Source organism: Jaculus jaculus, chromosome 17, assembly GCF_020740685.1.
Source record: "Jaculus jaculus isolate mJacJac1 chromosome 17, mJacJac1.mat.Y.cur, whole genome shotgun sequence".
NCBI classification, from domain to species: Eukaryota; Metazoa; Chordata; class Mammalia; order Rodentia; family Dipodidae; genus Jaculus; species Jaculus jaculus.
In genome coordinates, this window is record NC_059118.1 from 21,170,480 (window position 1) to 21,195,679 (window position 25,200).

Below are 25,200 nucleotides of genomic sequence, written 5' to 3' on the forward strand. Positions count from 1 at the left end.
ACTCACAGCGTGGCTGATGCTGGCCTTGAACTTTGGATGTGCCTGCCTCCATTCCCTAAGTGCTCGATTGTGCCCATTCTGCCTCACACCACTTGGGCGAGTTTCTTTTAAAACCCTCATGTACTAGGGGAAACTGAGACAACGCATTTATCGGCTCTTACAGAGACTAATAAGTTTCATTTTTTGGCATATCATTATCAGAAACTGTGGTTTAATCATAAACTTGTGTTAAATATATTATTTGGTCCAGTTTAACAGCTTACAGAAAGATCAGGCCATGGGGCCTGGGGAGCTGGCTCAGTGGATAAAAGCACTTACTATGTAAATGTTGCAGTCAGGTTCGCATTGCTGGTAGAAATCACCCAAGCAAGAGAAGCTTATGGGAGAAAGAGGTTTATTTTGGCTTATAGGCTTGAGGGGAAGCTCCACAATGGCAGGGGAAAACGATGACATGAGCAGAGGGTGGGCATCACCCCCTGGTCAACGTAAAGTAGACAATAGCAACAGGAGAGTGTACCAAACACTGGCAAGGGGAAACTGGCTATAACACCCATAAGCCCATCCCCAACAATACACTCCCTCCAGGAGGTGTTAATTCCCAAATCTCCATCAGCTGGGAACCTAGCATTTAGAACACCTAATTTATGGGGGTCACCTGAATCAAACCACCACAGTAAGGGTAGTGATGGAGTTCAGATTCTTAGAACTCAAGTAAAAGCCTGATGGATGCAGAAGGGAATGTCTGTGATCTCAGCCTTCCTGTGGTGAGATAGAAGGCAGAGCCAGGAGAATCACAGAAGCTCCCAGGCTGGAGAGCCTGGCATGCAAACTGGCACACACCAGAGACCCTGACTCAAACAAGACGGATGGAGGGTGAGGACCCCACCCACAGTTGTTCTCTGACCTCATATGAACCCCATGTGCATGCCAGTGCACATGTACACACACACACACACACACACACACACATACACACACACACACCCTTTATACCCAAGTGAACAAGCTTTTGGTTTGAGCTGCTAAAGATACTATCCCACAGTGGCTGCTTGTTTGCAGTGAGTTTTTGCTGGACATTTTGCCACGTGGCATGTATGTGCAGCACGCGCGTGAACGCGCACACGTGCACACACATACAATTTTAGGAAAGGCTAAACTACATTAACCAAACAACCTGTCTACAAACAAGTTAGGCAGTTCTAAAGTAAAGTGTGCTGGTACGATTGTTTTATATTATCTCTTCAAAGTAAAGGGTTTATACATTCAGTGAAAACAAATTCAAGACCTGCCCATCCTCACCCTCTCCCTTTTCAACCAAAATATAAGTTTTGTTTAGGCATACGCTGTTTGGAAGTTTCATTTGAGCTTGAGGAGGAGATGAAAATGGAGAGTGATCCCTGGCTGTGGTGGGGAGGAGAAAGCAATCACTCTTCAGGTGCGTGTTAGTAATATCAGTAATGTAAGACAAGCTCTAAGCTCATCTCCTATTAGGCTAGAATCTCTGCACCTCCAAAAGCTGTTTGACAGCGTCCTTAGACTCTGGAACAGCGCTGTGGCTCTGTGGGTGATTGCAAAGGACTTATCTATTGATGAAAGGAATCTGAGGGACTATCAGCAGAACAGCCTGGCAGCTGGCTCTCAGCAGGATAGGATCATTGATCCCCTTCTCCATTTATTGGAACATTGAGCAAATTGACTGGTTCAATTGATTGCCTCAGCACCCTGGAGACACAATGCCACTATGGTCCTTACAACTCAAATTAAAAAGCTTTTTTGTTTGTTTGAGCAACTAAGAATCATATAATATCCACTTATTTTTCAATCAGTTTCTGCTGAAATGACTGCATGAATATTGGGAGAAGCTTAGGATTCTAGGTTTTCCTGAAAACCAGAAATGAGCCTATGGAAAAATAGGATATGGGGACAGCGAGGTATGTGACTTTCCCTCAGGAGACATGAATAAACACAGTGATAGGCCAGAGAAACAATCTCACTTTGTCCAGCTTGGTAAACCAGTGAGTTTGTTACAGGACCATGGGAGGGGTTGCTTCAAGGAACACAGGTGACCACAGGCAGCTGCATTTCTGAAGAGACCAGCCCCGCATGAGTGGCCGTACACAAATGCTGCGTCCCTGGCTCTCCCTGCCCACCTTGCAGGCAGCTTCACTGAAGAGCCTCTTCTCTCAGCAGGCCTTCCTGCTTAAGGAGCCTCGGGGGAAGGAACTTATGAGTCTTGTAACTTCCTGAGCTTTGAGTCTTTTGAGCTTTCCTCCTCCTTCCAGGAGGGAATGTTTCCATTTGAAGGAAAAGCGGGAAGTGTGCCGAGGGATCCCACCTGGGAGAAATGGGAGGTGTGCCAGGGGCCGTGTATATTTTTTAAATATTTTGTTTGTTTATTTGAGAGAGAGAAAGAGGGAGATAGAGAAAGAAAACAGGCACGCCAGGCCTTCCAACCACTGCAAACTCCAAACACATGTGCCGCCTTGTGTATCTATCTTATGTGAGTCTTGGGAAATCGAACCTGGATCCTTAACCTTTGCAGGGAAGCACTGAGCCATCTCTCCAGCCCTGTCAGGGGTCACCTTGGGCATCTGTCAGTGTACTTGTGTAATTGTGGTAGGACCTGTCACCATTGTTGACCTTTCCCCTGGGGGAGAAAGGAGAGTTGGAAGGAAGGGAGGGAGGGAGGAGGGAAGAGAAGGAGGGAACAAGCAAGCTAGCTTCCAATTCTCAGGCTAGGGAGATGATGCAGCAGCCAGAAGAGAGCTGCCTATACTCAAGCCAGGGCCTTGATTTGTCCTGAATCTGATTACAGCACCCATGGTAGATAACCAGGCATGGCCATGCACACCTGTAACCCCAGTCCTGTGATGGAGACTGGAGACTGGAGAACCCCTGGGGCTGCTGGTCAGCCAGTCTGATCCAAAGATAGCAGCCCCGGGCTCAGTGAGAGAGAAGTGGATGGCTGAAGAGGATGTTCTCCTCTGGTCCTTTGCATGTGTACCTGGCATGTGCACATCTGCATACACACATGCATATACTGCACACACACACACATACACACACACCTTGCACATACACTACCTTATACATGTGCATAAGACAAAACAAAACAAAAACCATACCAGTTCTCAAGTACCATTTTCTTTTTTTTTTTTTTTTTTTTTTTTTTTTTTTGCCAAGGTTCCAAACAAAGAAAAAATTGAGAAGGGGCGGAGGTTGCCAGCAGGGGCACTAAGGAACCCAACATAGACACAGGCCATATCCTGTTGCTCACCTGGTGAGCTCTTGCTTGCTCCCCACACGCCCCTCAGGGCTTCACTCTGAATCTGCTCGTGTCAGATGAAGAGGGAAATAGAATACCTGTGAGCCACTTTTCACTTCAACCTTTTCTGCCTTCTCTTGTCAAATTCAAAATCTGCTAAAGACCTATTCATCATTCTCTTTATTCCCCACCCCACCCCTCCCCCGTAGGGAATTCCTGGACTTGACAATAGCATCCAAGGACCCAAGGGCTCACAAGGAGACCGTGGAAGGCAGGTAATTATGTGGGCATCTGGAAGTAGCCTTGCAAAATGCTGACGCAGTGGCTATGGGGCTCAGGTCCATAGCAAAAGAATACAAAATGCCTGATAAGTAACTTTGAATCGGAGCAAATGTACTTGGTACTGGAAACCTATTGTTAGGAGCAAAACGAACTCATTCTTGCTTATTTGCTACGGTGGGATATAAGGAACAGTCTCATCTTATAAATTTGGGGAGAATTGGTTCACCATTCATGAATGCAAAGATTTAAACTTTAAGTTAAAATGAAAGACTAGTTAATTTAGTAGTTTTCTTTTTTAAAAGAAAGCTGTTTGAGCAAGAGTTCTTGGCCATCCCAGGACCCAGAGCACATACATTCTGAGAAGACGTTGACCTCTTAGCAGGTGATGGCAAGAACAAGGCCTGGAGGATGGCTTACTCCCTCAAGGCAAATCTCTTGGGATTTTTCTCATGATATCTCACAAGTCACAATTTGGTCACCTTACCCTGTTCTTCAAGATTTTTTTTTTAATCTGGATGATGACTCCACCTGGGGAAGGTGTTTGACATGGAGGGAAGAACTGGCCTTTGGGGGGCGGGGCTCACTCCTTCCTCAGTCTCTGTTCATGGCCAGCTTTCTGCCCTGGGAGCACTTTATGGAAACCTTACTTTTCTCATTTGAAAAACATGGTAGACAGTCTATTTTTATCTTTTCTAGACTCATTAATTTACCCCATTCTTCTGAATTTTGGTAAAACACATGAAAATCACGAGAATTTATTTGCAGGAGGGTGTTAATCTACACAGTTTAACGAGAGTGAATCCCTAAAGGTAGAGACTTTAATGAGTAGTAGTTTAACTTGAATACCCTGTGCCCTGTGCCCCAATCCCAAGTTAGACAATGCCAGTGAGACCCCATGGCACTAGTGTTGACATGTCCATGTGGGTCATGAGTTTCAGGAGGACATTTGTGACCAATGGAGGCTAACAGCACATTGCAGGGAGAGAGGGGGATGACCATCTGTCAGTCTGTAAAAGTTAGAACTGCCACCACTGGCCTGGAGAGATGGCTTAGTGACTCAGGCGCTTGCTTGCGAAGTCTAAGTACCCATGTTCATGATCTCGCCAGATACACAAAGGGGAGGCAAGTGCAAAGTCAAACATGCCAACTAGGTGGTACAAACATCAGGAGTTCAATTAGATTTTAGGGGTTGAAGCCCTGGAGCCAATTTTCATGTGCCCTCTCTCTCTCTCTCAAATAAAATTTTTAAAAAATTGCCACACCCATCTGTGTTCCTTTGACAGGGTAGAAGAGGCTGGCCAGGCTCCCCTGGGACTCCTGGCTCCAGAAGAAAGATGGTAAGAGCCCCTCTGTGTGGTACCTGTAGATCCATGGCTCCCGAGGCCCACGCTGTGCTGGCGGGGGGGTCATGGAGGGAGGTGCTGGGATGGTCACTGTGGATTGCTGTGTTGGGGAAACTGACTTAGCAGATGGCTCTGAATGGGGCTGGCTATGGACTTGGGAAACAGCCCCAAAGCTGAAGTAGAAAAGTGCTGGCTGAGGGGAGATACAGCAAAACAGAGGAAGTAGCCAGCCAGGGGCAATGTGGAAGAGGTTTGGCCTGCTTTCAAGGTTGTCTGAGATTGCCAGTTATATCACCATTGGTCCGGGTTCCACTATCTGCCAAATTTAGCACTAGGTGCTGGGGAGATGTTGAGGTGTTTGTCTGCAAAGCCTAACAACCTGGTACCCATGTAAAGCCAGATGCACAGAATGGTGCATTTATCTAAAGTTCATTGGCAGTGGCTAGAGGCTCTGACGTGCCCATTCTCATTCCTTCTTCCTCCTCCTCTCTTCTCTCTCCTTGCAAGTAAATAAAATATATATATATTTAAAGATAGTAAAATAAAAGATGAAAAGATCTCCAGTAAGCATGTAACAGAGAGTGAAATTCAGTTGCTTGTTATGAAATCTATTGTGTGTAATTTTGGTTTATGTCTTTTTAATTTTGTTTTCTTTTGTTATTGTTTAAATACATGCTTTAAAAAAAGTTCCATGCTCAATTGCTTAGGAAAATAGAAAGATTATATAACAGAAAATCTTTAGCCAATAAAAAGAAAATATTTAGTGGGATTCACTTCCACACCTGCACCAGAGTCTAAATTAGGCCTGTTTTTGTCTTGTTTCGTAGAATTTTCTTTTCCATTCTGTCTAGCTATTCAGCCTTGCCTCATTTCCCCTCCTCAAAATGTAAAACATCTCTAAATTGAGCACAAATGAAACCAGCTAAGTGCCGCACGTTTATGATGCATTGTATTTTCTGAGCAGAAGTAGTTTATAGAAGCATCAAAATATTTTTTGTAACTTGAAGTGTACCCACTTTGTCTGCAAGGCAGAGAGAATGGAAAGAAGGATGAAGATTCCATTTAGAATGTGCAGGATGGGAATGTTAGCCAAGCGCTTTGCTAATGCTGTCTGACAGAGACAGATAAAGAAGACATGGGTGCTTGTCACTGAGCTTTCTCAAAGGGCACTCGTAGATTTACCTACCCCTGCAAAACATTTTTCAATGTGAAGAATAGTATCCATCCTGGCACATGTGGCCTCTAGAGACTGTCTTTATAGTGCCATGTACTAGTTAAACTCAGAACTCTGACCTTCCCCTGGGGTGACAGATGGAGCTGTGGACTTCAGGAATAAAAGCAGAGCTTGCTATTAAAAATGATGGAGCTGGGATACTCTCTGCACTATTCCTTTCTTGTACAACTTGCTGAAAATTAACCGACTAGCTAATTAAAAATAGAGAAACCATGACCACAGCTTGAAACCAAAAATATGACTAACACCGGCCAAGTATTTTTACATCTGTACCCTAGGGAGGAAGGATTTGGAAAGCAGATGCAGGTCAGTTTAGCTCTCAAGCCAGGATCAGATATCTCTAAAAGTAACTATCATGAGCCAGGAAAGAACTGGTGGGTAATCTGCACATTTTAAGTACAGATTTCAAGAGGAACAGGGAATATGTCCATAGAAACTCAGCAAAGGAGATCAATAAGATGGACAATGCACATTTTAAGTGCATATTTCAAGAGGAACAGGGAATATGTCCATAGAAACTCAGTAAAGGAGACCAAGAGGATGGGCAACTGAAGAGTATGGTGGTATTATTATTATTATTATTGTTATTGTTATTATTATTATTATTGTTATCTTCAACCAGCAGGGGTGGCCATGGAGGCTGGAAATAATGGGGAGCTGGGTAATGGGGGCTGTGAACAATGGAGGATGGCAGTGACTGTCACAACAGAGAGAAGCTGTGATGTAAGGGACTTCCTGTGAGTTCCTTGAATCTCTTAAATGCCAAAAGTTGGAAGAAGATGGAACCTTAGAGTAGAAGCAAAAATTCATTTTATTTATTTTTAATATGTTTATTTATTTGAGGGAGAAAAAGAGGGAAAGAGACAGAGAGAGAGAGAGAATGGGCATGTCAGGGCCTCCAGCCACTGCAAACAAACTCCAGATGTATGTACCATCTTGTGCCTCTGGCTTACATGGGTCCTGGGGAATCGAACCGGGATACTTTGGCTTTGCAGGCAAATGCCTTAACTGCTAAGCCATCTCTCCAGCCAAAGAATTCATTTTATGGTGAAGTGTGCAGGATAGCGTATCCATGTGACTTTTCTGGCCCTGTTCCAGCTCCGGTTGTCGTGGGTTGGACAGCACATAGGTGGTCCCCTTCAAAGATGGTGACTGTTAGAAACAGGGCTGAGCTTACCTGTCAGCGAATCAGATGATTAGATGACCAGAAACTGTAAGAGAGAGAAGAAAAATTATGTCCAAAAGGCAACTATACCCTCATTAGGGAATTATTCAAGGAAATAGGTGGAAAACAGTTCATCTTAAAGAAATGAACCCAACTTTTTTGCTCTGAAAAAAAGTTCAACAAATTGCATAAGACAATAGACCACAAAAGAAAAGAATCGGTAGCACTTAGGGAGGTATAGAAGTTTGAAAAACGATGCATCGCAAAATAGAAATTATCTTATCTGACTTTGAATGTCTTCTGTTTTATTACTTTTTCTTTTTTTAATTAATTAATTTTTTATTAACAATTTCCATGACTGTTAACAGTATCCCATGGTAATGCCCCCCCCCACTTTTGCCTTTAAAACTCCACTCTCCATTATATCCCCTCCCCCTCTCAGTCTTTTATTTTGATGTCATGATCTTTTCCACCTATTATGATGGTCTTATGTAGATAGTGTCAAGCACTGTAAGGTCATGGATATCCAGGCCATTTTGTGTCTGGGGGGAGAATGTTGTAAGGAGTCCTACCCTTCCTTTGGCTCTTACATTCTTTCCGCCAACTCTTCCACAATGGACCCTGAGCCTTGGAAGGTGTGATCGAGATATTTCAGTGCTGAGCACTCCTCTGTCAATTTTTTCCAGCACCATGATGCCTTCTGAGTCATCCCAAGGTCACTGCCATCTGAAAAGAGAAGGTTCTCTACCAAAAGTGAGAGTAGCATTAACATATGGGTATGAACATTAAGAGAAGTGCTTACTGGGCAGTTGGATGAGCATAGTATATTCATTGAGCCAGACAGCAGCAGATGTTATACCCCTAGGGCTCATGACTACCCCTGTTTTAAGTTTTCAGTATCAGGAATGTATTCCCTCCCATGGAGCAGGCCTCCAGTCCAATTAGAGGGCAGTTGGTTTCCACCATGACAGTCATGCCACTATAGTTTTACTTTTTCTTTATTCAAGTAAAATTAAGTATAACATTTAAGTTTTGAAATAACACAATAGTATGATTTCTTTCCTACCAAAGGTGTCACTCACTAGAATTCTGTCTGAAACAATGTCCTAAGAAGCTGCCAGGAATTGTGATTATCAAATGTTAAATAATCATTATTTCTGGGGCTTGGAAGATAGCTCAGTGGGTAAAGTGCTTGCCACACACACAGGTATGAAGACCTGAGTTTGGATCCCCAGTACCCATGTAGAAGCTGGGTGTGAAGGCACTGGGGAGGCATGGACAGGAAAATACCTGGGACTTCTGGCTAGCTAGGATATAGAGTGCACAGCCAAGCCAGTGAGCTACAGGTTCAGTGAAAGATCCTGCCCCAGACTAAAGTGGAGGACTGCAGAGGTGGTTCATCAATTAAAGGCACTTTCTTACAAAGCCTGACAGCCTGGGTTCTATTTCTTGGTACCCACGCAAAGCCAGATGCACGAAGATGTGCATGCATCTGGACTTTGTTTGCAGTGGCAGGGGCCCTGGTGTGTCCATATTCTCATTCTCTTTTTCTCTCTCTCCCTCCCTCCCTCCCTCCCTCCTTGCCCACTGTGTGTGTGTGTTTCTCTCAAATAAAAATATTTTTTAAAAAGAAAAATACTCATGGGGCTGGAGAGATGCCTTAGCAATTAAGGCGCTCACCTGCGCAGCGTAAGGACTCCTTTTCAAATCCTCCAGATCCCACATACAGTCAGATGCAACAGTGATGAGAACATGCAATGTTGCACATGCCCATAAGAGGATGCATGTATCTGGCCTTCATTCACAGGAGCTGGAAGGCCCTGGCGCACCCATTTTCCCTCTCTCTCTCAAAAAGAGAAGAGAAGAGAAAAAAAATATAACAATAGATATTTAAAAAAACCTAAAGTAGAAAGTAAGACAATTAGCATCAACATGGTTCCACATGCATGTGCACCCATACAGACGAACACACATATTTATCCATACCATCCACATATACACAACATAAATATTTTAATAATTTTAATAATAGCTATTTCCTTTTTATGTTTATTATTATTAAGATGTTTCATATGGATAGTTATTTACTTTTTATATTTTATTTTTATTTACTTGAGAGAGAGAAGCAGATAGAGAGAATGGATGTGCCAGGACCTCTAGCCAACTGCAAATGAACTCCAGATGCATGCACTACTTTGTACATCTGGCTTACAGGGGCACCAGAGAATCAAACCTGGGTCCTTAGGCTTCACAGGCGAGTGCCTTAACCACTAAGTCATCTCTCCAGCCCACTAATAGTTATTTCTCTATGGATGGTTTGGAGAGGTGTTTAAATGTTTATTGTATATATTCCCTGTAATGAGATATTTAAAAATAAAGTATTTTTAAAACAAAATGACTATTTTTAGAAAGAAAACCACCTAAGCCTTTCACTGCAACGTCAGCAGGGGTTCGGTGGAGGGGTCATGAGTAGGAAGACAAAAGAATTTAATGGGTAGCCATTATGATCAAAACGCATAATGTGGGGCTGGAGAGATGGCTCGGCTTGGCCTGCAAAGCCTAATGACTTAGGTTTGATTTCCCAATACCCAGGTAAAGCCAGATGCACAAAGTGACATATGCTTCTGGAATTTGTTTTGCAGTGGCTGGAGGCCCTGGCCCGTCCATTCCCCCTGCCCCCATCTGCCTCTTTTTTCTCTCTCTCAAGTAAATCATTTTTAAAAAATCTGCTTCTTGGGTTAGGGGCATGAGTTGGGTATTGCTTAACTTGCCCCACCCAGTGTCTTGGAAGAAGCAGGGATATGATAAATATGTGTCCTAGTGACCTATTTTCATCAAGCTCTTTCAAAATCAGATCTTAGACACACAGGAGGAAGTGTTTGCCGATGATGTTTCAGCAACATGACAGTGAACTAGAGGAACTCTCTTCACGTGGAGTCTGTCCTCCATCCTGTAAGCTTTACTAGATGTCCTTTTATCTTTTTTTTTTTTTTCCTTTTTTTTTCGAGGTAGGGTCTCACTCTGGCTCAGGCTGACCTGGAATTCACTATGTAGTCTCAGGGTGGCCTTGAACTCTCGGCGATCCTCCTACCTCTGCCTCCCGAGTGCTGGGTCCTTTTATCTTTTTAATATGTGAGTGTACGTGAGCATGTGTATGCAGGAGCCCACGTGTGAGGAGGCTAGAGGACAGCCTTGGGTATCCACTTCGGTGATGCCATCGACGTCCTTGGAGACGGGCCTTTCATTGGCCTGGAACTCACCACTGTGGTAGAATGCATGCCTAGCAAGCCCCAGGGATCCTCCTGTCTCCGTCTCATCCAAAATTTTACATGAGTAACTGGGACTGTGAACTTAAGCCCTCCTGAGTTGAGATACGTTCCCAGTACTTGTCAGCTCCTTATATTGATAGAGCATAGCATTCCTGGGCTGGAGAGATGGCTTAGTGATTAAGGCGCTTGCCTGCAAAGCCGAAGGACCTCAGTTCGATTCCCCAGGACCCATGTAAGCCAGATGGCACACGGTGATGCATGTGTCTGGAGTTCGTTTCTAGTGGCCGTAGGCCCTGGCATGCCCATTCTCTCTCTTTCAATCTCTCTCTGCCTGTTTCTCTTTCCCTCCCTCAAATAAATAAAAAATTTAAAAAAATATTTTAGAATATAGCATTTCTCTCAGTTCTGCTGCTGCACCCAGATGTATCTGCATCAAACTGGTCTGGCCATGTACATTAGCTGCATGGATCCCAGGGGTGTCTGCCAAGGGTGGGACAACGCCCCCCACCCCATCTAGTGTTTGCAGCCTAGTAACTCTGCTGCTTCCCCCTTGTCCCATGCTTCTGACCCTGATGGCCTTATTGACAGTACCTGATAATGGAGTCAAGGCAGGCAAATTGGAAGTTCATCTACCCTGAACTTTTTTTTTTGTTTTGTTGTCTTTTAGTGTTTGATTATTATTATTAACAACATATTTCGTAAAGATACATCATGTGTTGGTACCCTCTTTTCCCTTGTCCCTGCCCCTATTCCATTGGGGACCCTCCTCAGTAGGGTTATAGGTATTCCCCATGGGGCTGTGGTTTATGCGTTGTGGTAGCAGCAGTCAGTTAATTGCTGGGGGTGGGGGGAGGAAATGCCTCTGGGCATGATGCCTCAACCTGTGGCTCTTACAATCTTTCCGCCTCTTCTTGTGCAAAATTCCCTGAGCAATAATGGGTGTGTTTTAAATCGACTTCAGTGATGAGCTCTTAGGAGCTTCTGGATCTCTGCTTTGGTGGGTGCTGAGTATCCTCAGGGTCTGTCTCCTACACCCTGGCCCAAGCCTGCACTTCTGTCCAGAGGATGATTCCTACCCATCCTCTGAAGCCCATCTCAAAAACCTTTTCCCCTGGGAAGACTTCTCTGGATCTGAACAACTGCATACAATTACTGTCTTTGAAACTGATCTCTCTACCTTCCCTTTTCCTATGGCATGTGGTGCACTCTGCTGTGTAAAAGTTTATAATTCTTCTCTCTCATCCCCCAAGACCCAAAAAGGAAGCATCTCATGGGATTGAAAGCTTTGTGATTGATACCTTCATGTTCCCATTTAATGCCCTTCAAAGGGTGCCAATAACTTTTCTGATTAAAAAATTCACTTTTAGGGCTGGAGAAATGGCTTAGCAGTTAAGGTGCTTGCTTGCAAAGCCTAAGGTTCTAGGTTCAATTCCCCAGAACCCATGTAAGCCAGATGCACAAGGTGGCACATGCATCTGGAGTTCACTTGCAGTGGCTGGAGGCCCTGGCATGCCCATCCTCTCTCTGCCTCTTCCTCACTCCCTCTCTCAAATAAGTACATAATTTTAAAAATTCCACTTGTAGGTATTTTTCTGAATGACACTGAAGTGAAGTGAATGGGAACAAACCCTTGAGCTAAAGGAGTGGAAATGCCTACTTTTCCTTCCTCTGACAAGAAAGATTTAGACTTTCATGAGAACTCATCCTTATTTGAAAGAAACAGGAATATTTCCCAAACAGTTTTGCTTCTTAAGTAACAGATTTTGAAATATAGTTAGCAGAATTTAAAGTGGGCAACACTGGCCATTCAGAATATTTCCGAGAAGTTTCCATCAAGACAATGTTGTCTGATGACTGTTGAAACTTGTACATCCCAGTTAAGTGTTTTGCTATGACCTTACTGACAAAGATAGCTAAAATGTCATTATCACTTGTCCTTCTGAGCTATGGCATATTGATAAGGGAGCATACCTCAAACTCTCACCTTATGTAAAGTGAAAAGTTGACTTGACTGGACAGTGACATTATTTTTGGCTGAATATTTTATCAATATACAGAATAGAGTAATTTTTGAATGTCCTGGTTGATTCATTCCTTACTGGTAACCCACATTATAAAACAAAACTAGTTGGACTATCTTTAGTTTCTGAGCTTAATCTATTATAAAGTTCCTGGATCCAATTCTCACAAGGTTTTCTTCTGGCATCCCATCTTCCAGCTGGTTCATGCCTGATTTCTGGCTTATTTGGTAGTGCTTGGGGAAAATATAAAATTCAAATCAGTCAATTATGCAGCTGTTGAATGACCCCAAGAAAGCTTAGTGAGTGGCAGATTATTGACCACAACCTGTTCTCATAGATATCTCTAGCGTTAGGTTGGCTGTGATTTCAATTACTTATTGCCCTAGGATACAAATTCAGAGTTGTTAATGTTCTGCTTTCACAGTGAAGTGGATAATGGAATGGTATATGGGAATTATTATTTCCATCAGTGCCATAAGATATTCAGTACTAATTTAAATCAACTATAAAAAGGCATTTTTTTCTTAATTAAAAACATCTAATTTTTTTCTCTTATTTTAGGTTGCTCATGGACAAAGAGGACATCCTGGCCCACAGGTCTGTGATTTTATTTTCTTCACTCCAAATGATAATCTATGTCTAATCAAGGAGCTAAAATCAAAACTGCTATCTCTTCCCATCTTGCTTTTGCTTTTTTGATGCAATCGGTTATGGAAAACAATGTTAGAAAATTTTAGGCTATAATTTCAAGAATTCAAACTTAAAAATTTGCACACAGATGATTTAAAAATTTATCAAAGGTGATATTTAGCCCATGTATTATTAATAAATTTAGCTTCGCTTGGTTTTCAAATACAAAGTGTGATAGCTTCAAGTAAACTTTTACATTTTTGCTCAGACAGTTGTCAAGCTGATAAATTCTATGAAACCCTATATAAACCAAGAAAAAAAGATTAAGCCTTAAGGTAAAGTGAGTAGGAGCTAGAACGCTTTCATTAGAAAGTTAGATCCAAGGCCATATTGTGTACCTTTTGCACATGTTGATGATATATTCTGCATGGTTCATGAAAACACAACTATTCATGAAAGAGCAGTTGTGACTTAGAATTTTAAAAAACACACATCCTCAGATCAAAACTACAGTGAGGGTGATACATGCATCTGGCGTCTGTTTGAGGCAGGTAGAGGCCCTGGGGCATGCCCATTCTCTCTATAGCTGGGTGTAGTGGTGAACACTTTTAATCCTAGCACTCAGGAGGCAGAGGTGGTAGGATCGCTGTGAGTTCAAGGCCACCCTAAGAGGCTACATAGTGAAGTTCATGTCAGCCTGGGCTAGAGTGAAACCCTACCTCAAAATAACAAAAACAAAAACAAAACACAGTGAAGGGGCTGGAGAGATGGCCTATCAGTTAAGATGCTTGCCTGAGAAGCCTAAGGACCCAGGTTCCATTCCCAGTACCCACGTACAATGCAGTACATGTGTCTGGAGTTTGTGTGCAGTGGCTAGAGGCCCTGGCGTGCCCATTCTCTATCTGAATCTTTTTCTTTCTCAAATAAATATTTAAAAAATAAAAACCACAATGAAGATAATGCCTTCATTCCATCATGTCATGGTGAAACTCCAAAATTCTAAGGATAAAAGAACTCCTTAAGCACTAGCAGAAAAAAAGACAGTTTTACTCAAGAAAGAAGGAATATAGTAGATTATAGCAGACTTCTAGTCAAAAATGTTAAAGAGAACAACAAAGTAATATCTTAAAGGTAGAGAAAAGGTATAACCCAGAATTTTATACCTAACTAAACTATATGTGAGTATAAATCCAACACTTTTCAGACATACAAAGAGAAATTATCATTCAGACATTGCCTCTTTCCCACATACTTTGTCTCAATCTATACCAAACGTTATGCCAAAATGCCTTAGGCTGAGTCATTTATGAACAGATTTTTTCTATTTCTAGTTATAGAGATTGGGAAGGATCAGGTCAAGTCCTCAGAAGGTTTAGTGTCTGCTGAGAGCTTGCTCCTCTGCTTCGAAACTAATACCTTTTTGCTGCATCCTCACACAGTAGACAGAGCTCATAGCCTCCTGAAGCCCTTTAGAAAGCCTCTAACCACACTTGTGAGGTGGGGCTTTTGTGACTTAGTCACTTAGCAAAGGTCCCACCTCCTAAGACATCACATTCCAGCATATGTGCACTTGGGAGGGTGGATTCACTCAGCTCATAGCATGGTTCCACATGGGACATCCACAAAAAGTAGTAAAGACCGCAACATGGCCTAAGTCGATGAGATCAGAGAAAAAAGACACTGAGCAAGTTCTTTTGGATTTCTAAGAAAATATATGAATGAGGGGTACTTAATCATATCCAACTATATGTAATTATATCAACTGTGATGCAACCCTAAGCTATCCTAACAGTTCGTTAAGCTGTCTTCATGCTTCCTTGATCTGTTTGGAATCCTTTCTGATAGAATCTGAGAACAGTGTGAAGAGAATGCTTAATTTTTCAATCCTTAGGGTTTTTTTTTAAATGTATTTGAATATAAATATATTGTTGTAAGATAACTGGATGTTTGGAAAGAATGTAAATTGTGAGTTCTTTTTAATGTACATACTCAAGATAGATATAGCATTATCCATTTTTTGAAAAAGTAGGATTTGTATGAATACGAAAACATACATATGCAAAGACAGAAGGCAAATACATCAACATCTTTGTTTGATGAGTTCTTAGACTTAAAAAAAAATTATTTTTATTTACTAGAGACAGAGAAGGAAAGAAGGAGAGAGAGAGAGAGAGAATATGAATGAGCACTCCAGGGCCTCCAGCCACTGCAAATAAACTCCAGATGCATGTGTCACCATGTGCAACTGGCTTACATGGGACCTGGAGAATTGAACCTGAGTCCTTAGGCTTTGCAGGCATGTTCCTTAACTGCTAAGCCATCTCTCCAGCCCAGATTTTAGACGTTTTTCTTCCTTGTGTTCATCTTTACATATGTTTTGTTGTTGTTGTTGTGGTTGTGCTTTTTTTTTGCAAAAATCCTTCATTGCCATTGCAAGTGGGGAAAAAATGTTTATCATCTTGCACATAAGGGAAATGAAATTTCCAAGCAGTAGCATCAGTAGATTTATTTCTCATCACAGGGAAAGCCTGGGATTGCAGGCCCCCGTGGACTTGATGGCTCACCAGGACTCCAAGGTCCTCGGGTATGTATTCGGTCAGTTAGAAAGTGAGATCTGGAAGAAGAACCTGGGTGCACAAGAACCTGATGACCTTTGCCAGGGCGATGGTGATGGGCAGCAGGAATACTCAGAATGTACCAAAGTCGAAATCCAAATGATGCTGAGAGCTCAACAGTACAGGAGACTTAAAACACAGCCACCAAGGCTCAGGGAACTTTGCATAAGAGGAGATGGAAAGATTGTAAGAGGCACAGACATTACCCTTCCTCCCTCCCCCCACCCCGCCCCATTGACCGACTGCTGCTCTCACAACTCATAAACTACAAGCCTATGCTGAATACCGAGATTCCCACTGGGGAGGGCCCTCTCGGTGGACTAGGGTCAGGGAAGAGGGGAATAATGGTCCCAATAAATATGTCCATACAAAGTTCTACTTAATAAAAAATGTGAATTAGGGCTGGAGAGATGGCTTAGCAGTTAAGATGCTTGTCTTCAAAGCAAAAGGACCCTCCCTACCTACCCTTCCTCCCCTCTCTTCCTTCCTTTCTTCCCTCCTTCCCTTTCTTCCTTCCTTCCCTCCCTCTCTTTCTCCCTTTCTTCCTTCCCTCCCTCTCTCTCTGCCTTCCTTCCCTCCTTCCCTCCCTCTCTCTCTTCCTTCCTTCCCTCCCTCTCTCTCTGCCTTCCTTCCCTCCTTCCCTCCCTCTCTCTCTTCCTTCCCTCCCTCCCTCTCTCTCTTCCTTCCCTCCCTCCTTCTGTCTCTAATAAAGTAACAAAAAAAACTTTTTAAAAAATTTAAACAAAAACAAAAAAGGGAAATCTAAAGCCTCCATAGAAACCCTCAAGCCACTTCCAGAGTTACTGATATTTAAAGTACGTTCAAGATAACAAAGAAAGGAAGTGGTCAGGTTTTGACTCATACAGCCCTTGGTCTCTTTTGTCTGAGTTCTGTCCCCATCAGGAGGTGGACGGGGAAGGCTCATGCTGGGCAGCCACCCTTATGTTCTGGGTTTGGGGTTGTTAGGGTAATCCAGGAAGACCTTGAGCCAAGGAAAATGTTGAGCCTGAAATCTGGGAATTGCGGTCAGTTTAACATAGTAATAGCTTGGTGTTACATCTCTGGATGGCCATGGTGTAGAAAAGCTGGCTCCACTCTAGGAAAGAATTGTTCCCAATCTAGCTGGAGGCTTCAGCAGGGTGATCTATAGCATGGCGCTCTGCCCGTTCCTCCCAGCTTTCTTCTCCAGGGAGCTGCCTCCAACACTTTCTCCTCTGAGAGGAACAAGCCACCGCTGGCCCTGCACACCGGCCGTGTGAGCAGAGAGGAAGCAGGTGCCAGAGAGAGCAAAATGGCACCTAAAAAAATGACGGAGAGGAAGGTAGCAAATGCCGTGATGAGAGGAAGGCACTAGAGGACTGGAGGTAGCTGGGCGGCACGGCACGATCCGCCCAGCATGTGCAAAGTCCTGGGTTGGCTCCCTAACACTGGGGGGGGGGGGGGAGAATAAGGAAAAAAGACTACAATAGTTTTTTGGTTTTTTTTCCATCTCCAAACTTAGTTTTGAATGCATGAGAAATAACTGTACTGTTGGGCATAGGCAAGACGATCATTGGTTGCTTTTCCAAGGTTTAAAAACAAGTAGTTAAAAATAAAAGCGTTATATATTGGCCACTTGGTGCGTGGAACTTGAGCACAATATCTTTAAACGCCAGAAGAGAAACTTTGTCCACATTTTCTCACAATTTCCGAGTGGTAAATTGCCTTCCCCTTGGACCACTATATCTCTCCAGGTTGATGGCTTTTCTTTGTCGCTACTTGCCCAGCTGAGTAAAGCTCAATTTTCTTACTTTTAAGTGAAAGATATTTGCCACTGGGACTGTGCAGAAGCAGCTCAGTAGATTAACTGCCTTTATTTCATGCTCTGCAAGCAATGCTACAACATTCCTCCTTCCATTTTATATACCTCCCTTTTTTATAATTCACAACACAATTTAAAACTAGAAGTAAAATTCCAAATACTTCATGAAGGTTTCTCTGGGTAACATATGAAGTCGCAGCTAAGAGGCAACATAATATTCCAGAAGTTAGAAATACCTAAATTTTATCTTGACCAGCTGCCACATCTTCTTAATGACCCATCTTATGTGTGGCTATTGAGTATAAAATTGACTTAGATATTCTGGTTTTAGATTAGTGTGATTAAGATTTGTTTAATGGAACTGGAGAGATGGCTTAGCTGTTAAGGCATTTGTCTGCAAAGCCAAAGGTCCATGGTTCAATTCCCCAGGACCCATGTAGGTCAGATGCACTAGGTGACACATGCATTTGGAGTTCTTTTACAATGGCTGGAGGTCCTGGTGTGCCCATTCCCTCCCTCCCTCCCTCTCTCCCTCCCTCCCTCCTCTCTCTCTCTCTCTCTCTCTCTCTCTCTCTCTCTCTCTCTCTCTCTCTATCTCTCTCTCTCTCTCTCTCTCTCACACACACACACACACACACACACACACAATAAATATTTTTTAAAAGATTTGTTTAATGTAAGAAGTATGCAGATTCAGATTATGAAGGTGCTATAGATGATAGTGATATTGTAAGAGCTCAGCTATTCTGTATTTATTCCCAGTCCCTTCCACTGTAAAAACCCAAAAAGCTGAACATCAGATTGAACTACACTCCCACACAGATAAGGGAAAACTTTCCCATTTCCACCTTTTATATGCATGCTAATTTAAAAGGGCTCTTATTGTAGTGAACAATAACACTTTGATTCTGTGTCCATAGGGCCCAAGAGGAGAGGCTGGTACAAAAGGAGAAAAAGGAAATCTGGGAATTAAAGGTCCCCAGGTATGTAAGGAGAGAGAAATGAACTGACTGCACTTGGCTTTGATCTTGGCTTTATAGTGGATGCCCTGCTGGTCTCTTGTCTGCTTCTGCATTGAACGTGGTGGCCCCATCTTGTTGGGGAGACTGCTATTCCGTTAGAGGTAGGAATCGTTCCTGGCTACCTCTGCCTCTACCACACAGCTAAGGCAAAGAATTCCTCCTCCCTATTAAGTGACATTAAATCACTTGCACTCCCAAGCCTCTTGGAGCCTCTTTTCCCACCCAAGAGACAAGTCTACCCTAGTGATCCTCACCCTGGCTGTGCGTCAGAACCTCCCTGGGGGTGACTAAAACTTTCCACCACCAGGAGCCTGCCTCACAACTCTCAAATCAGGATCTGTGGAAGTGAAATAAAAATGGTGGGATTGATAATCTTGAATCCTCCCCCAAATAACTACAATAGATAAACCCAGGGTTGGGAATGATTATCCAACATCAGTGCTTCTCGCTCTTCAAAACATGTGAGACTCCCCTAGAGAACACATTGAAGTGCAGATCCTGAATCCAGGAGTCCTTGGGCAGGAGGACCTGAGATTCTGCATGCTGAGCAAGCCTCTGGTGATGCTGCTACTACAGGCCTCTGGACCACTCTTTGAGTAGCAAGACCCCATGGGCTTCACCCTTAGTTTTCTTCTTCTTTTAGAGAGAGTGAGACACAGAGAAGAGAGAGAAAGAGTTGGCATGCCAGGGCCTCAGCCACCACAATCAAACTCCAGACGCTTGCACCACCTTAGTGGGCACATGCAATCTTGTGCTTGCCTCACCTTTTATGCATGTGGCTTACGTGGGATCTGGAGTATCGAACATGGGTCCTTAGGCTTTGCAGGCAAGCGCCTTAACTGCTAAGCCATCTCTCCAGCCCCTTCACCCTTTTTCTAGCACAGTTTAATTTTGTACATCTCTGGGTCTCATTTTTCTCTGGGGCAGTAGCACCTGGCACAATGCCACTCAATACACTTGGGTGATGAATCAAGCAGTGAATTTCACTCTCCACACACAGTAGTATACAGGGAATGCATTACTTTGTGACCATTAGTTAAACTGGGCATTTGGCCCAACTGTTAAGTGGTTTCTCTCATCACCAGAATATTTAAGGAGCTTATTTGCATAAGCTTGTATAGCATGACATAATATTTCAAAGCACATTAACAATGGCCTGTGATAATGTTTGTTTCGAAGTTGGATGAGAAAGTGCTCCTTCAGAGCAAAATGGAAACTTTTATCATCTCACAGTAGAATCGAATTGATGTTAAGAAACCATACTGCATTCACATCCTTATTTACATCCTTGGCTCAGTAAAAGCTTGCTGGCACCACAAATTAAGACTTTTTTATTGTAAACAGCAGTACATGCCAAAGAAAACATATACTGGGTTATTATCTCATCTGATACTATCAAATATTGATATTCAGATGGGTTGAAATTCAAAGGTCTTAGTCTTTCTTTTGCTCCAGAATCTACAATTGTATCCAAGTGCTATTACTCTATTAACTGTCCATTTGCCCCATGGTGCCCCTATGTGAATGGGTCCCTTTAATCTTGCCTTTGGCAAGATGCTTCATAGTCATAAATCATTCATCCCATTGGCATTGCCAGTGAGTCAAAAGGTACCATGTCTCTCTAGCCTCCACTTCCATTTTTCTGGCTAGAAAGCATGATTTTCTTTGTTTAGTTTTCATAAAATACCTCTGTCAACCAGTTACAATGCTGTTTCAAAAAAGAGTGGAATTTTCTCTGTGTTCAGGACATGATGAATAGAAGCTCAAAATTGTTGTTTCCAAAGGAAAACCACAGAGACAAACATAGTCAGATATCCAAGAGGGTGTTGTTTTTTTATTGGCTCTACAAACCCATTGCCATAGATTTCATATTGTTTTATAGCTCATGAGGACCTGCCTCTCTAGTGGAAAAATGTATTCTGTAATAGCAGGCGTGAAACTTTCCTCAGGACATACATTTAGAAGAAGTAATGTGATTTCTATGGATGGCATACTGAAGGCTTATTAAATTACACAGTGCTGGAGTGTTCCACATACATAAAATGTGTTCATCCAGCCAATATGTGGCCATGATATAAAGAAATATAAACTGAGGAAAATAGGGATGGCTTAGCAATTAAGGCATTTTCCTGCAAAGCCAAAGGACCCAGGTTCGAGTCTCTAGGACTCATGTTAGACAGATGGACAAGGGGATGTAAGTGTCTGGAGTTTATTTGCAGTGGCTACAAGCCCTAGCATGCCCATTCTCTCTCTCTCTCTCTCTCTCTCTCTCTCTCTCTGTCTCCTCCCCTTTCTCTGTCAAATATACATACATACATATATATATGTGTGTGTATATATATATGTGTGTGTGTATATATGTATATATGCGTGTGTATATCTATATGTATGTATATATGTATATGTATGTGTGTGCATATATATATACGTATATATATACGTATATATATGTATATATATACACGTATATATCTGTATTTATATATACGTATATATATATGCACACACATACATATACATATATACATACATATATATATATGTGTGTATATATATATATATATATATATAGAGAGAGAGAGAGAGAGAGAGAGAGAGAGAGAGAGAGAGGGGCAGAGAGACAGACAGACACACATACATTCTGAGGCACAACCATAAAGACCTTTGCAAGGAATAGCATAGTCTTTTGTGTCTCCCGTTTGTTTCCTCCCTGGTTTACTGCACAGCACTATTTTAATATTACCAAATGCCCAGAAATATAATTGAAAGCTATATCCAAACTTCTAAATTTTTTTTCTTTTTTGTGGTAAGGTCTCTCTCTAGCCCAGGCAGACCTGGAATTCACTATGTAGCCTCAGGGTGGCCTTGAACTCACAGTGATCCTCCTGCCTCTGCCTCCCAAGTGCTGGGATTAAAGGCGTGCAACACCACGCCTGGCCAAACTTCTAATTTTAATTGAAGTTCAAGTTAAACATTTGTGCTTTCTTGGTTAAATAATACTAGTGACATAAGCACCATCTAGAAAAGTTGTAATTAGCTGGATGTGGTCCTAGACACCTGCATTTCCAGGGGGTCAAGAGTTCAAGACCAACCTGAGCTATATGACACCCTGCCTCAATAAAAAAAGGGGGGGAAGAAGAGAGAGGAGGGGGGAGATGGGGAGGGGAGGAAGGAAAAGTGAAAAAAAGAGAAATATAATAATTGCTCAATGCAGACTTTGAGAACATAGAATTTCTGTTATCTTTACAAAGCTTAGCATAGTAGTCATAGACATTGGATCTGGAGCCAAAATGCCTAGATTTGAGTTCCAGGCTTGTCCCTTATGATCTGTGTGACCTTGGGCAATTTATTTAACAGAAATCTACCATAAAAGAAGAGTCATGGTCGCTACCTCACTGGATGTTGTGAAAATTAAAATGGCTTGATATTACACAGGTGCAGAAGCAAGCACTACATACGTGTTTGTGATTACTACCATATTATGTACACACTGTCCAACTCAACAGAGGTATTTTATGTCCTGGACTGTGGCTCACATTTTGAGAAAAGCCCTGGTACTCAGAGGAAGATATGTAATGCTCCCCTCAGTCATCAGACTTCATTGCTCTACAGCATGTTGATCGGATGGTCCATCAACCCCACTCCCTGTACTAATTTGACAGTTATTTACAAGAAATGGTTCCAGTGTGGCAGACTCTATGCTCAGACTCAAGAAAGATTTTTCTATTTTCTTCCTTTTTTAGATTTTTTTTTTTAATTTAGACATGGGGTTTTCCTTTTTTCAAATGTTTTTTATCAATGTTATTTTTATTTATTTATTTATTTATTATTATTGGTTTTTCAAAGTAGGGTTTTGCTATATCCAAGGATGTCCTGGAATTCACTATGTAATCTTAGGCTGGCCTCGAGCTCCCTGGGATCCTCCTACCTCTGCCTCCCAAGTGCTGGAATTAAAAGCATGCACCACCACACCTGGGTTCTAAATATTTTTATTAATTTACTTGAGAGAGAGAGAGAAAGAGAGAATGGATGCTCCATGGTCTCTAGAGGCTGAAAACAAACTCCAGGCACATGTGTCACCTTGTGCATCTGGCTTACATGGGTCCTGGGGAATCAAACCTGGGTCCTTTAGCTTTCCAGGCAAGCACCTTAACTGCTAAGCCATTGTTCCAGCCCAACTTTTCTAAGAATTTCTGAAAACTATCTCAGGATGTTTACCCTGTACTACCTGAACATATTTTGCCACACTGATAGTGAAATCGATTGAGCTTTCCAATGTACAGCTCATAAAAGTTTGTAAAGATATTTACCCTCAAACAAAGGCTGAGCCTTTGCTTTTGGTAGAAAGCATTTTTTCTCATTAGGCAAATGTCATTTGGAATGCCTTCCTTAAATGGCAGACACTTTAGCTACATCTGGTCTCTGAGTACAATGGTGAGAACCTGAAATCTGTTTGGAACACAAGACTCACGAGGAAGGATCATCATTCAGGCAACATCTGGCATGAATCACTTTATTCATTTTCTTTTATTTACTAGTCTTTATTTGACAGCTGTGGTACTTTTTTCCAGAGCAGGAATCTGAATGGCCATAACTCTTCTCCCATCTGCAGCTCATTTTCCTCTTAGAAGAGATGTAAATGCTTTAAGGGAAAGTTGGTCTATGTCTTGCTATATTCATAATCCTTGTTTTGTTTCAGGGGCCTCCTGGACTTGGAGGACAAGTTGGGAAGCAAGGCCATTTGGGAAGCCAAGGAAATAAAGTAGGTCACATTCTTTTTAACCCCCTCCCCCAAGGTTGAAGCGTTTTATCTACTCAAAAAGAACTGTGTCTGGCTAGATTGGCCAGAGCCCTTTCACCACAAAGAAAAACACATCTCATTGCCCCAAAGCCCTGGCTTGGTTCTTAGAGAGCCAGCGATCTCTAAGGACATGGGCGTGGACCAAGATGAGGTCAGGGATTCCAGCTCAACTTAATCTCACCAGGGGCTACACCCCATCCAGCTAAGAGATTGCATGGAAGGAGGGCTATTCTGGCGAGGCCTGCCCCACAACCCCTGGTCTACATCCATCCTTCCTTTTACTTTCATTCTATGTTTCTTCTTCCTCCTCTCATACCAACATTGGTTGGATGCATTTTAAGACTAAAGGCCTCTTTATGGCTCAGTGAATATTTATGACTGAATAAACTTCTCAGAGTTATGATACATAAGACATGAGATCGATCCCCCAAACTGAGAGCTGCTTCAAGGCAGTAGACAATGACATAAAGTAGGCAAGGATGAGGGAGGCTGGTGTTGTTAGAAAGCATTGTTAGAAGGCTTGGATAGGGCTGGAGAGATGGCTTAGCAGTTAAGGCAGTTGCCTGCAAAGCCAAAGGACCCCAGGTTCAATTCCCCAAGACCCACATAAGCTAGATGCACAAGGTGGTATGCCCTGGCATGCCTATTTGTGCGTGCTCCCTCTCTCTCTCTCTCCTCCCCTCTCTACCTCTTTCTCACAATAAATTTTTTAAGGCTGGAGAGATGGCTTAGCGGTTAAGCGCTTGCCTGTGAAGCCTAAGGACCCCGGTTCGAGGCTCGGTTCCCCAGGTCCCACGTTAGCCAGATGCACAAGGGGGCGCACGAGTCTGGAGTTCGTTTGCAGAGGCTGGAAGCCCTGGCGCGCCCATTCTCTCTCTCTCCCTCTATCTGTCTTTCTCCCTGTGTCTGTCGCTCTCAAATAAATAAATAAATAAATAAAATTTTTAAAAAAGACTTGGGTAAAGAGGCATCAGAGCCGGGTGTGGTGGCGCACGCCTTTAATCCCAGCACTCGGGAGGCAGAGGTAGGAGGATCGCCGTGAGTTCAAGGCCACCCTGAGACTACAGAGTTAATTCCAGGTCAGCCTGGACCAGAGTGAGACCCTACCTCGAAAAACCAAAAAAAAAAAAAAAAAAAAAAAAAAAAAAAAAAAGAGGCATCAGAGAGGATATAGTCTTTGGCATTTCAGTTAAAAGGAACAATGTGCAAGAAGGCATGGGTGGGGATGAAACATCCTGGGAGAATGGATGATTTGAGGGATACTTTTCGTTGTTGTTGTTGTTGTTGTTGTTGTTGTTTTTTAAGGTAGGATTTCACTCTAGCCCAGGCTGACCTGGAATTCACTATGTAGTCTCAGGGTGGCCTCAAACTCTTGGTGATCCTCCTACCTCTGCCTCCCAAGTGCTGGGATTAAAGGCGTGCGCAACCACACATGGCTCTCTTTTCTGGTTTTTTCAAGGTAGGGTCTCACTGTAGCCCAGGCTGTCCTGGAATTCACTATGGAGTCTCAGGGTGGCCTCGAACTCAAGGTGATCCTCCTACCTCTGCCTCCTGAGTGCTGGGATTAAATGCGTGCGCCACCACGCCTGGCAGGGCATTTGTTTTCAATGACAGGAGAGACTTCTGCATGTTCACGATTGGAGAAGAGAAAGCAAGGGGCTGAAAAGACTAGACAGAGGAGCTAGAACAGCTCTTCAGGGTAGAGTAGCTGCCCAGGTTGTTTCTTGACAGAACAAGCTTGAGGCATACGCA

General features: G+C 42.8%; 1 protein-coding gene across 1 annotated transcript in view; it reads left to right on the forward strand.

The window, feature by feature from the left end:
• The window catches only part of Col6a6 (collagen type VI alpha 6 chain), a 168,539-nt gene that overhangs the window by 93,516 nt on the left and 49,823 nt on the right, over positions 1-25,200 (forward strand). The window contains exons 19-24 of the mRNA XM_045136583.1: positions 3,475-3,540; positions 4,831-4,884; positions 13,141-13,176; positions 15,731-15,793; positions 18,546-18,608; positions 23,347-23,409. Of these exons, the coding sequence (XP_044992518.1) occupies positions 3,475-3,540; positions 4,831-4,884; positions 13,141-13,176; positions 15,731-15,793; positions 18,546-18,608; positions 23,347-23,409 (345 nt within the window). The remainder of the gene's footprint in view (positions 1-3,474; positions 3,541-4,830; positions 4,885-13,140; positions 13,177-15,730; positions 15,794-18,545; positions 18,609-23,346; positions 23,410-25,200) is intronic.